General features: G+C 42.8%; 1 protein-coding gene across 1 annotated transcript in view; it reads left to right on the top strand.

Annotated features, from left to right (window-relative positions):
* Window positions 1–14,326, top strand: part of LOC131191804 (laminin subunit beta-1-like) — a 123,130-nt gene that overhangs the window by 25,155 nt on the left and 83,649 nt on the right. The window contains exons 3-4 of the mRNA XM_058170287.1: window positions 12,379–12,554; window positions 12,742–12,865. Of these exons, the coding sequence (XP_058026270.1) occupies window positions 12,379–12,554; window positions 12,742–12,865 (300 nt within the window). The remainder of the gene's footprint in view (window positions 1–12,378; window positions 12,555–12,741; window positions 12,866–14,326) is intronic.

Consider the following 14,326-nt stretch of genomic DNA (forward strand, 5'->3'; position numbering starts at 1 on the left):
AGGAACTTTGCATTCGTCTCTGTTGTATTTCGTTATATTTTCAGCAATTTTCTCTAACCTATCAAGATCATTTTTGAATTTTATTCTGGCTTCCAGAGTGTTAGCTAGCCCATCCAATTTTGTATTATCTAAAATTTAATAATCATTCTCTACCTGTCCTCATTCAACCCATTAATAAAAATATTTTTTAAAAAAATATGGAAACCTTTGGGCACTCCATCAATACTTCACTGTTGATAAAGTGCTAATGAGCACTCCTCAAATACCATGTTCTAATAAGCTCTCTGTCTACCTGATTTTCAGGCCATTCAGTTCATTCTTTAATTCGCTAGCTAATCAAGCTGACAGTGATTTACAAAATCCTTTTCATAAATCAAGATATGCATACAGCTTTCCCATATTTTATAAATTGGAACTACCTGGTTAAAAAAAATAGATAACTTTAATGTGGCAAGATTTTCTGAGAAGTCTATGCTGATTTGTGGTAATTGCCACATTTTTTTCAGAGTGCTTCAAGATCCATTTAGGATTTGCTGTAGAATTTTCGGAGGCTGTCTTATCTACAATTCCTTGGTTTCCCCTTTTCTCCCTTATTTCTTTTTTCCTGATTTTTGAAGTAGAACTTTTACCAGTTCTTGTTGTTCATTATGATACAATACCAATAATATCATTCCAATACCAATGAGGAAGAAAAATAATAGAACTCAAAAGAAACCAGCATGGATGCATAAAGAACTATCTGACAAATTGAAAGACAAGAAGGACAAGTATAAAAAGTGGAAAGAGGGGCAAATAACTAAGGCAGAATATCAGCAAATAGCCCAAGTCTGTAAAGATGAAGTGAGGAAAGCTAAGGCTCACAATGAACAAAGGCTAGCGACAAAAGTAAAAAATAACAAAAAAAGCTTCTTCCAACATGTTAAAAACAAGAAAAAAGTCAAGGAAACAATTGGCCCATTGCTGGGAGAAAGTGGCAAGAAGGTGACAAGCAACAGGGAGAAAGCAGATCTTACTTAACTCATTTTTTGCATCTGTCTTTACACAAAAGGAAAAAACAATCCAACCTATCAAAAACAGCACCACAAAAAACAGATTAGGAACACAAGTTAAAATAGGGGGAAAAATGGTAAGTGAACATCTGTCTACCCTAGATGAGTTCAAATTACCAGGACCAGATGGATTACACCCCAGGGTTCTGAAGGAACTGGCAGACGTGATCTCAGAACCACTGAACTATATCTTTCAAAGATCCTGGAGCACGGGGAACTGCCAAAGGACTGGAAAAGAGCTGATGTAGTTCCCATCTTCAAAAAAGGGGAAAAAAACAGATCCAGGAAACTACAGACCTATCAGCCAAACCTCAATACCAGGGAAGATTCTGGAAAAGATAATCAAGCAATGAATCACCAAACACCTAGAAGTAAACAAAATAATAACCAAAAGCCAACATAGGTTTGTCAAAAACGGATCATGCCAGACTAATCTTATTGCATTCTTTGACAAAGTGACAAAATTAGTGGACCAGAGGAATGCTGTCAATATAATTTACTTGGACTTCAGTAAAGCATTTGATAAAGTAGACCATAACCTACTACTAGATAAAGTAGAAAAATGTGGGTTAGACAGCACCACCACCAGATGGATTCGTAACTGGCTGACCAACCGCACTCAACGTGTAGTCCTCAATGGAACTACATCCACATGGAGGGAAGTATGCAGTGGAGTACCCCAAGGCTCTGTTTTAGGCCCAGTACTCTTCAACATCTTCATCAATGACTTGGATGAGGGGATAGATGGGGAACTCATCAAATTTGCAGATGACACCAAGCTGGCAGGAATAGCCAACACTCCAGAAGATAGGCTCAAGATACAGAAAGATCTTGACAGACTAGAACATTGGGCGCTATCTAACAAAATGAAATTCAACAGTGAAAAAAGTAAGGTTCTACATTTAGGCCAAAAAACAAAATGCACAGGTACCATATATGTGGTACGTTGCTCAATAGTAGTACCTGTGAGAGGGAACTTGGAGTCCTAGTGGACAACCATTTAGATATGAGCCAGCAGTGTGCAGCAGCTGCCAAAAAAGCCAACACAGTTCTGGGCTGTATAAACAGAGGGATAGAATCAAGATCATGTGAAGTATTAATACCACTTTATAATGCCTTGGTAAGGCCACACTTGGAATACTGCATTCAGTTTTGGTTGCCACGATGTAAAAAAGATGTTGAGACTCTAGAAAGAGTGCAGAGAAGAGCAACAAAGATGATTAGGGGACTGGAGGCTAAAACATATGAAGAACGGTTGCAGGAACTGGGTATGCCTAGTTTAATGAAAAGAAGGACTAGGGGAGACATGATAGCAGTGTTCCAATATCTCAGGGGTTGCCACAAAGAAGAGGGAGTCAAACTATTCTCCAAAGCACCTGAACAAGAAGCAATGGGTGGAAACTAATCAAGGAGAGATGCAACTTAGAACTAAGGAGAAATTTCCTGACGGTTAGAACAATTAATCAGTGGAACAACTTGCCTACAGAAGTTGTAAATGCTCCCACACTGAAAATTTTTAAGAAAATGTTGGATAGCCATTTGTCTGAAATGGTATAGGGTTTCCTGCCTAGGCAGGGGGTTGGACTGGAAGACCTCCAAGGTCCCTTCCAACTCTGATATTATTATTATTTTATTATTATCCTAGGATGTAATTCTTCTGATCCTGGAGATTGAAATTCATCCAAAATAAGTAGATATTTCAAGATGATGTTTATATTCATCTCAGGTTTCTATCCTACCTTTTTCCTCTAGTGTTCACAATTGCTTGGTGGAACATAGATGTTCTTGTTGAAGGAAACTCAAGCAAATAGAAGTCAGGGGTGGGATTCCGCCGGTTCGGGCCAGTTCAGGCGAACCTGTAGTCGTGACCAGAGGTGGGTTTCAGCAGGTTCTGACCAGTTCTGGAGAACCGGTAGTAGAAATTTTGAGTAGTTCGGAGAACCGGTAGTAAAAATTCTGACTGGCCCCGCCCCCATCTATTCTCTGCCTCCCAAGTTCCAGCTGATTGGGAGGAAATGGGGATTTTGCAGTAACCGTTCCCCTGGAGTGGGGTTGGAATGGAAATTTTACAGTATCCTTCCCCTGCCATGCCCACCAAGCCATGCCCACCCACAGAACCGGTAGTGAAAAATTTTGAAACCCACTACTGGTTGTGACCTGTGGGTGGGCCCGCCCCGCCCCGCCCCACCCCCACCCCCCACCTGCCCTTTGCTATGCCGTCCTATTTATCTGCGTTTTTAAAGCCGCGTGCATGTGTGCAAGCGCGCATGAGAAAAGTGCATGCATAGAAGGCTGCGCTCTCTCACATTTTTGGTGCTGGGGTGAACCAGTTGTTAATTCATGTGCCGCCCACCTCTGATAAAAGTAGCTTTGTTTTTTCTCTGCTAAGATTTTACCATCTTCATACAGCAATTGATAAACTGAATCTTTTCATTTAATATATTTAAAGACTTTTTAAAATAATTTTTCATTAGCCTTTTTCAATACCATCTTTACAACTGCAGCCTATTAAATGTTTTCTTTCTTGGTGACTTATCTCTCTTTCGACATTCTGATTTTTGTTTCCTTTTGTCTTCAGAACTTCACTAAATTTTTATCTAGAAATGTTGGTGTCTCCCACACTGTTCCATTTTTAATACATTCCATTTATTTGAATCAACGAGTTCCATCAGATTCTCTTGGCCTGGAATCTTAGCTCTGAAAAGTCTCTTAAAAGTCACAATTGTTGAAGTCCAGTTTCTATATTTCAATAAAACAAGGCATATATATTTGCTTTCATTTATTAAGAGTTCAGTTTCATCTTATTTCTCATGTATTGAGTTTTAGAGTATAGACAGTGAAAGCCACGAACTTTATACACCAGTGTTCTTTTTAACTTATTCCTTGAGTGATTTAATACAGGGGTCTCCAACCTTGGCAACTTTAAGACTTGTGGACTTCAACTCCCAGAATTCCTCAGCCAGCTTTGCTGGCTGAGGAACTCTGGGAGTTGAAGTCCACAAGTCTTAAAGTTGCCAAGGTTGGAGACCCCTGATTTAATAGACATCCTTTGAAGAATAATTCTATATATAATTCTATATATATAATTCTATTAATCGTTTCATAGTTCCCATCACCAATCTCTTTCCACTTATGACTGTATGACTATAACTTGTTGCTGGCAATCCTTATGATTTATATTGATATATTGATCATCAATTGTGTTGTAAATGTTGTACCTTGATGAACGTATCTTTTCTTTTATGTACACTGAGAGCATATGCACCAAGACAAATTCCTTGTGTGTCCAATCACACTTGGCCAATAAAAATTCTATTCTATTCTATTCTATTCTATTTCCTTCTGTCTTCAGCTTGCTGTAGCTCAGCATATGAATATGGTTCTCTCTGTCCTTTGAGGTGCAGCCTAACTTATGCCAGTAGTTCATCAGCCAGAAATTCAAACAATGGACAGAGAACCATGCAGAATTATGATGGCTATCTAATTCTCCTAGTATCCAAAAGGCTATCATGTACAAGATGAGGAACAATTGTTGGTGTTGCTGTAAGAAGGAAGGGAAAAATGGATCTAACTTAGAAGGAAGTAGATTTTGATCAATAGTGAAACAGACTTCCCTAAAAGGTGATGACCTTCCTCCAGTGATGTGATAGCAAAAGTCCTTAGACTTATATACCAACCACTTCACAGTGCTTTACAGCCTTCTCTAAGCAGTTTACAGAGTCAGCCTATTGCCCCCAACAATCTAGGTCCTCATTTTTTTTTTATTTTTTTTTTTTACATTTATATCCCGCCCTTCTCCGAAGACTCAGGGCGGCTTACAGTGTGTAAGGCAATAGTCTCATTCTATTTGTATATTTACAAAGTCAACTTATTGCCCCCCCAACAATCTGGGTCCTCATTTTACCTACCTTATAAAGGATGGAAGGCTGAGTCAACCTTTCATTTCATTTCATTTCATTTATTTGATTTTTATACCGACCTTCTCCCGAAGGACTCAGGGCGGTGTACAGGCAAATAAAAACAAACAAGACACTATATATAAAATGTAAATTAAAAAACTTATTATAATTTGCCTAAAAATTTAAAAATATAAAAACTAAAACCCCGTTTAAAATTAATAATAACTATAAAATCCATAAAAATTAAGCCAGCCCCGCGAATAAAAGATGTGTCTTCAGTTCATGCGAAAGGTCCAAGGTCAGGTATTTGGCGAAACCCGGGAAGTTCGTTCCAGAGTGTGGGAGCCCCCACAGAGAAGGACCTTCCCCTGGGGGCCGCCAGCCGACATTGCTTGGCGGACGGCACCCTGAGAAGTCCCTCTCTGTGAGAGCGTACGGGTCGGTGGGAGGCATATGGTAACAGTAGGCGGTCCCGTAAGTACCCAGGCCCTAAGCCATGGAGCGCTTTAAAGGTCATAACCAAAACCTTAAAGTGCACCTGAAAAGCCACAGGGAGCCAGTGCAGTCTGCGCAGGAGAGGTGTTACATGGGAGGTACGCGACACTCCCTCTATCACCCGCGCAGCTGCATTCTGGACTAGCTGAAGCCTTCGAGTGCACCTCAAGGGGAGCCCCATGTAGAGAGCATTACAATAATCCAAGCGAGAGGTAACGAGTGCGTGAGTGACTGTGCACAAGGCATCCCGATCAAGGAAGGGGCGCAACTGCCGAACCAGGCGGACCTGGTGGAAGGCCCCCCTGGAGACGGCCGTCAAATGATCTTCAAACGACAGCCGCTCATCCAGGAGGACACCTAAGTTGCGCACCCTATCCTTTGGGGCCAATAACTCGCCTCCAACAGTCAGCTGCAGTTGCAGCTGACTGAATCGAGATGCCGGCATCCACAGCCACTCCGTCTTGGAGGGATTGAGCTTGAGCCTGTTTCTCCCCATCCAGACCCGTACGGCTTCCAAACACCGGGACAGCACTTCAACAACTTCATTGGGGTGACCTGGGTGGAGAAGTACAGCTGAGTGTCATCAGCGCATTGATGGTACTTCACCCCAAAGCCACTGATGATCTCACCCAGCGGCTTCATGTAGATGTTGAACAGAAGGCGAGAGAATCGACCCCGCGGCACCCCACAAGTGAGGGCCCTCGCGGCCCACCTCTGCCCCCCTGTCAACACCGTCTGCGACCGGTCGGAGAGATAGGAGGAGAACCACCGATAAACGGTGCCTCCCACTCCCAATCCCCCCAGCCGGCGCAGCAAGATACCATGGTCGATGGTATCAAAAGCCGCTGAGAGGTCTAATAGGACCAGGGCAGAGGAATAACCCCTGTCCCTGGCCCTCCAGAGATCATCCACCAATGCGACCAAAGCTGTCTCCGTGCTGTAACCGGGTCGGAAGCCGGACTGGAACGGGTCTAGATAGACGGATTCTTCCAGGTATTGGGGTAGCTGACGCGCCACAGCACTCTCTACAACCTTCGCAACAAAGCGAAGGTTGGAGACTGGCCGATAATTTCCCAAAATAGCCGGGTCCAAAGAGGGCTTCTTAAGGAGGGGTCTCACCACCGCCTCTTTCAAGGCGGCAGGGAAAACCCCTTCCAACAAAGAAGCATTTATAATCCTCTGGAGCCAGCCTCGTGTCACCTCCTGAGTGGCCAGCACCAGCCAGGAAGGACACGGATCCAGTAAACATGTAGTGGCGCGGAGCCTCCCCAACAACCTGTCCACGTCCTCGGGAGCCAACCTTGGACCTGGTGGGACTAGAACCTGCAGTAATTGCAGGCAGCTGTGTTTTAATAACAGGCTTCTAACAGCCTGAGCCACATCGCGGCCCTCGGAAGGATGGAAGGCTGAGTCAACATTGAGCCTGGTGAGATTCGATCTGCCAAACTGCTGGCAACTGGCAATCAGCAGAAGTAGCCTGCAGTACTGCACTTTAACCACTGCGCCACCATGGCTTTTTGGATGGAATGTAGTGAGGAGCAAGAGGCAACTTGGTCCAGATGCTATGCATGAGAAAAAGAGGGTGAAGGGAGCCTCTCTCTAATAGTTCACAGAATATACAATATGGTAGATGCAGACAGTAGAGTACTTAGTCTGGCAAGATTTTGTCTATAGGTGTGAAACTTGGCTTGAAAGAATTGCAACATGTCTTTCTTGGTTTGGGGTCTGAAAAATGGAGATGCTTGAAGAGAGGAAGGACGGTCATTGGTGAGGGCTGCTGTACCAGCAGATTCCTGCACGGCAACGGGATAGACTACATCAGTGATGGCTAACCTTTTCTGCACTGAGTGCCGAAAGTGCATGCGGGCACACCATAATGTGATGTGTGCGCGACCACCACCCCCGTGTGCACCATGCCCCCCCATGTGTGACTTCCTGCGTGCACCCCTTCATGCATGCGCGCTTGTCCCCACACGGGCACCCAGCCCCACACGTGTGCATGTGATCCTCACGCATGTGTACGTGAGCCCCGCACATGCACACACACCCCACGCATGCATGCACATTTTCCACATGCACCCTGCCCACTGCACATGCATGGCAGAGACCTGAAAACCATTTGGCTGATGGGAGGCGCATGCGCATGCACAGCGGAGCTGAACTGAGGCGACGGTTCGCATGCCCACAGATGTGCCATAGGTTCGCCACCACAGGACTGCATCATCTCCAAGATACAAGCCTTCCATGTATTGATTCTATAAAATTAAAGCATATGTTGTATTACCAGCTGACAGCATCTAGCCCAGGGGTGTCAAACTCAAGGCCTGTGGGCCGGATGTGGCCCACAGGGTGCTTAGATCCGGCCCTTGGCGCCATCCTGGAAATGGTGAAGGACTGCCCGTGGTGCGTCTGCCAGCGAAAATGGAGCTCGGGAGGGCCACATGCTCTATTTTTACTGGCAGAGCGCTCGGGCCGCCACAGGCTCCCCCGACACAAGTGAGGTCAAGCTGGCCACGCCCACCCTGGTCACACCCTGAGGTCAAACACAACCCTGATGCGGCCCTCAATGAAATTGCGTTTGACACCCCTGATCTAGCCTTATTGAGCAGCTCTCAGAAATCACCGGCATGGAGCTGCTGAATCTAGTGCTCAAGCAAGACAATGGAAGAATTGACAGCAGAGGAGGCTGATCAGGGATCAGAGTGGGAGGATTTGCCTGTATCTGCCCAAAATGACCAGTAAATGCTATTCTGATTTTACCCACTACCAAGCACTTTAATTTACCTACAATGTAAGGTATGGTTGAGTGCAATGGATTTTTATATACCCTATGGCTTAGAACAACAACAAAAAACCCTGTCTCACATGGGCTGCGGATGAGACGAAAACAACGTCAGTAGGACATGGCAGAAAAGAGACGCAGCCAAGGGATATTGGTGGTGAGATTAATTCAATCAAGGGCCGGGATAGCTCAGGCCATTAAGAAGCCTGTTATTAGAACACAGAGCCTGCAATTACTGCAGGTTCAAGCCCGGCCCAAGGTTGACTCAGCCTTCCATCCTTTATAAGGTAGGTAAAATGAGGACCCAGATTGTTGGGGGGGCAATAAGTTGACTTTGTAAAAATATACAAATAGAATGAGACTATTGCCTTATACACTGTAAGCCGCCCTGAGTCTTCGGAGAAGGGCGGGATATAAATGTAAACAACAAAAAAAAATCAAAATCTTTGCTATGAACTTTAGGCCAGAAAACACTTCACTAAAAAAAAAGCCTATGCAAACCTATAATGAATAAAACTAAAAAGTAGACATAAAATGCAACCCAATTACATAAGATAAACGGAATAAGAGTACAGGTAACAATGGCAATTGCCAAGATTTGTACTGTGGGTAGTCCTCGACTTATGACCGCAACTAAGACCAGAAATTTCCATCGCTAAGCAAGATGATTGTTAAGTGAGTCGTGCTCAGTTTTATGACCTTTTTTGCAAGGGTCATTAAGCGAATCATCATGGTTGTTAAGTGATTTACGTGGATAAGTGAATTCAGCTTTCCCCGCTGACTTCTGCTTCTCAGAAGCTGTCTGGGAAGGTCAAAAACGGGGATCACATCACCGCAGGATGCTGCAACCATTTGTAAATGCCGGTTGTATAAATTTTGATTATGTGACCGTGATTATGTCATACGCTCAAGCACCGGTCATGAGTGACTTTTTCTTTCAGTGTTGTAACTTTGAACAATCTCTAAATGAAAAGTTATAAGTTGAGGACTACCTGTACTTTTTAATCGTAGGCAGGTTGGATGGCACAATAGGTGACACAAAACTGGGCAACTGGGGAAGGTGATGAGTCAGAACCGAAGAAGCTTCTTGGATGAGAAGTGAAACGGCCTTTTTTTTTTAGAAAAAAGTGTTTTTATTTTATAGACAAACATACATTTAAAACACCAGTAATTTCTTTCGTGTGACATCTTGGTGTTTTCTTCCTGGCTCCATCTTTTGTTGTTTCTTCTTTCTTCACTCCAATTTAAACTATTACCATTTTTCCACAGATACATTATTATCCTTTTCTTACATTATTATCCATTGCTCATCTATACCTTTCTTCTAACCAGTGATAAAATTTATCTTATATCTTAAAATATTCTGAATCCTCTCTTTCTTTAATCATGAAAGTTAATCTGTTCATTTCTGCACAGTCTAAAAAATTTTCTAATAATTTCTCCTTCCAGGGGTATTTTCTCTGCTTTCCAATTTTGCGCAAAAACAATTCTTGCTGCTATAATTACATGTATAATCAAATAAATATTTTCTTTACTAATTTTCTCTGGTAGGATCCCCAATAAAAACAACTCCAATTTTGAATCAATATGTTGTTGGGTCATTTCTTCTAACCAACCCTTTATTTTCTCCCAATAGTTTTTGGCTTCCGGACATGTCCACCACATACGATAATGAGATCCTGGTAACTGATGACATTTCCAACATTTAGCTGATTTATTTTTAAACATTTTTGCCAGTTTCTCAGGTGGCATATGCCATCTATAAAACATTTTATATTGATTTTCTTTATATTTTGGTCACCACCTTTAAAGCGCTCCATGGCTTAGGACCCGGGTACTTACGAGACCGCCTGCTGTTACCTTATGCCTCCCACCGACCCGTACGCTCTCACAGAGAGGGTCTCCTCAGGGTGCCATCCGCCAAACAGTGTCGGCTGGCGGCCCCCAGGAGCAGGGCCTTCTCTGTGGGGGCACCGACGCTCTGGAACGAACTTCCCCCTGGCTTACGTCAAGTGCCTGATCTTCGGACCTTCCGTCGTGAGCTCAAAACACACCTATTTATTCAAGCGGGACTGGCATAATAATAGTGTTAAATTTTAATTCGGGGTTTTATTAATATTTTTAAAATTTTAGAACTAAATTTTAATTATCAGCATTTTTGTAATATGCTAGGTTTTAAATGTTTTAAATTTGTATATATTTCGTGTTTTATCTTGGCTGTACACCGCCCTGAGTCCTTTGGGAGAAGGGTGGTATAAAAATTTAATAAAATAAATAAATAAATAAATAAAATATGAAGTGAAACGTCTTCAAGGAATAAATTTAAGAAAAAGTCTAGTTGCCTTTTGAAAAAGTGCCTTTGTGATAAAGAGATCATGTAGTCCTCAGTGAAGAATTCTGTCTCCTACTTAATTCCCAGTTGTTTTTTCTTAGGATTCTAATTATGCAATTCAATTATGGACATTAGAGGCATGATTAAAATTCACTGCAAAAACACACCGTACGTGCGGAAAGGATCCCCAGAGACTGAGTAAGGTTCTGGGTTCCCCCTGTAGCCTGACCTCCTCCCCTACCAGAAGCAAGCATTTGCAGATGAGTGGCTGGGGAAATTAGAATTCCCAGATGTGGGTTTGTTTATTATTTTAATATTCAGTATGTGCACATAGTAGATCATTAGTGTGTATAGAGAGAAAAATCACAGTTACTACCTTTTCCTTCGATAAGGGAATACAAAATAAGATTTTATTTTTCATTCTATTCCCTCTAGAGCTAGAAGGCATTTTTATTGTTAATCAGCCCCAGAATCATCAGGCTATTTCATTCATGATCTGCTTCCTTCCACTGATACCCAATGGAAACCATGAGTTGAACTGGCATATAGTTCTAGGATTTTACAGCAATGCATTTGTATTTCATAGCAAGGCAGAATGAACAATTTTCTGAAGCAATTGTCCCTAGCTGGCCAGTTTAACCAATAGCAATAGCTAAAGAAACCCAGAAGCTTAAATTTTGCATTACAATTACTGAGATGGACCAGTTGGGATATGGGAACCCTTAATATGCCAGAATAAGAAGTCATGGTTTATTCTTGATTTCTGTTTGTTGACTTTTGGGGGAAATAAGAAGGCAGGCCCCTGGCAGAAAGAGCTAAGCAGGAGCAATCAAATAAGGTGTATTTGCAGCAGTGGTGGAATTCAAATTTTTTTACTATCAGTTCTGTGGCCGCGACTTGGTGGGCGTGGCAGGGGAAGGATACTGCAAAATCCCCATTCCCTCCTTACTCCTGGGGGAAGAATATTGCAAAATCTCCACTCCCACCCTACTCTGGGGCCAGCCAGAGGTGGTATTTGCCGGTTCTTCGAACTACTCAAAATTTCTGCCACTGGTTCTCCAGAACCTGTCAGAACCTGCTGAATTTCACCCCTGATTTGCAGTCTATTAAAATTCTTGTGACTACAGGAAGTTCTTGACATTCAACCATTCATTTAGTGACCGTTCAAAGTTACAAATGGCACTGAAAAAAGTGACTTATGACCATTTTTTAGACTTACGCCATTGAAGCATCCCCATGGTCACGTGATCAAAATTCAGACGCTTGGCAACTGGTTCATATTTATGGCGGTTGCAGAAGTTTGCAACCTTCTGACAAACAGTGTCAAGGGGGAAAGCCAGATTCACTTAACAACCATGTTACTGATTGAACCACTGCAGTGATTCACTTAACAACTGCGGCAAGAAAGGCCGTAAAATGGGGCGAAGCTCACTTAACAACTGTCTCGCTTAGCAGTAGAAATTTTGCACTCAATTGTGGTCGTACGTCGAGGGTTACCTGTATTAGCGATGTATTAAAATCCTTGTGAGCAACTGGGTTTCTGTGAAATGCAAACCTAGCCTTTATATCTTCCTTCTGGAACAATAGTTACCTTGTTTTCATCTCCGCTTTTTGAGATTTTTTTGGCTTGGATGTACCAGGTTGGAGTCATTTACTTAGTTGAAGCTATTATTAATCGTGAATAGGTTTCTATGTGGGGAGGAGACATGGTGTTCTGGTCTTTTTGGGAGGGATCATATTTTTTCCCAATGCCAAGGTATTTCATAATTTTTTTTAAAAAAACAGACTGGGTGGAGCTGTTTCTGTTGTTTCTTCGACCAGGCCAGACAGCTGACGTTCAAGGCACAGAAGAGCCTGACCTATACCATGGCTGTTTGGAAGGAAGCTGTTACCCAGCCACAGGAAACCTACTCATTGGGAGGGCCCAAAACCTGAGCACTACATCAACATGTGGCCTGGAAGAGCCTCAGGAGTATTGCATTGTCAGCCATCTTCAGGTAACACTGGTTGAGAACTTGTGAACTCATGCTGGCTGGGGAATTCTGGGAATTGAAGTCCACAAGTCTTAAAGTTATCAAGTTTGGAGACCCCTGGACTAGAGATACCAGTAACACACACCGTGAAGTTCCTTGAAGGGAGGTGCAATGCTTTTGTATATTTAAACCGGAATGATTCTTTTGACAGGACTCTGAGAAATGCTTCATTTGTGATTCACGCTCAGCCTCTTTCCGTGAGAGCCACCACATTGAGAATGTCATCTACCTTACTGGGCAGAATGGGGAACAGACCTGGTGGCAGTCTGAGAATGGTAAGAATGAAGAATTTGGAAGTTTTGGAAGCTAATGTTCCATCTTCATTGGTTTCAGATGTCCAGCAACTCCCCAAAATTACATATCTCCAGATCTTGTTGGTTTTCAACACGGGGTGAAATTCAACAGGTTCTGACAGATAGCAGAAATTTTGAATAGTTCGGAGAACTGGCAAATACCACCTCTGGCTGGGCCTGGAGTGGGGTTGGAATGGAGATTTTGCAATATCCTTCCCCTAGGAGTGGGGTGGGAATGGAGATTTTGCAGTATCCTTCTCCTGGAGTGGGGTGGGAATGGAGATTTTGCAGTATCCTTCCTGTTCCATGCCCACCAAGCCACACCACACCTACAGAACCGGCAGTAAAAAAATTTGAATTCCATCACTGCTTCAACAAGACATTTTTTATCATTAGTGTTGCCAGATCTTGGCTGACCACAGCTGACCTCTACATCGGTACCACTATATTTGCTGCCACCTAGTGGTGTCTCAAACTTTTGAAGTCCAGATCTGATAGTTGTATTGTATTTTTCATGAACTGAAAAAGAGTGATTGTGCAAGACAGAATGCCTGGCCCAAGATCACCAGCTGGCTTTGTGCCTCAGGTGAGACTAGAACTCACGGTTTCCAAGTTTCTCACCTGATGCCTAAACCACTACACGAAATGGAATCTCTGTTCCAAATACTGCGGAATTACAATTACCCGTATCAATCAACAATGGCTAAACTGGAACTATACTTTGAGGAGTCAATGTGATGCCATGGTTCAGACATTGAACTAGGACCAGGTCAAGTCCAATTTCAACAGTGAGAACATTTTGAGCCAATTGTTCTCTCTCTCTTCACCCAACCTATGTTACAAGATTTAAGATATGAGAATAAAATGAATGGACATCTTCAAAGAAACTGCTTTGAAATGCTCCCGGTTCGGACTGGATCGCCTGATCCGGTAGTGATGGCAGCAGGTGGTTCAGAGAACCAGTAGCAAAAATCCCTGCCCCCCCCATGCCCAGCTGAGCCGCACAATCATCAGAGGGTTTTTTTTAACTTATGAAGCATTTTTTCTTCAGCCAAAAAAATGCTTTTAAAAGTAAAAAAAAAGGGGTCTGATGATTGCGGGGCTCAGCTGGGATCATCATAACCTTTTATAAGCATTTTTTTCTACAACCTCTTCGACCAAAGAGGTTGTTAAAAATGCTTTTAAAAGGCTCTGACGATCCCAGCTGAGTTGCCTAATTGTCATAGGCTTTTTTTTCTTTTAAAGGCAAAAAAAATGCGTTTAGAAGAAAACAAAAGCCTCTGACGATCAGGCAACTCAGCTGGGATCGTCAGACCCTTTTAAAAGCAGTAGAAAAAAATGCTTTTAAAAGTAAAAAAAAAAAGGTGGCCACACACCCCAGTCACATTACCCCCCACCAAGCCACGCCCACAGAACCAGTAGTAAAAAAATTTACATTTCACC

This window comes from Ahaetulla prasina, chromosome 2 (genome assembly GCF_028640845.1).
Source record: "Ahaetulla prasina isolate Xishuangbanna chromosome 2, ASM2864084v1, whole genome shotgun sequence".
NCBI classification, from domain to species: domain Eukaryota; kingdom Metazoa; phylum Chordata; class Lepidosauria; order Squamata; family Colubridae; genus Ahaetulla; species Ahaetulla prasina.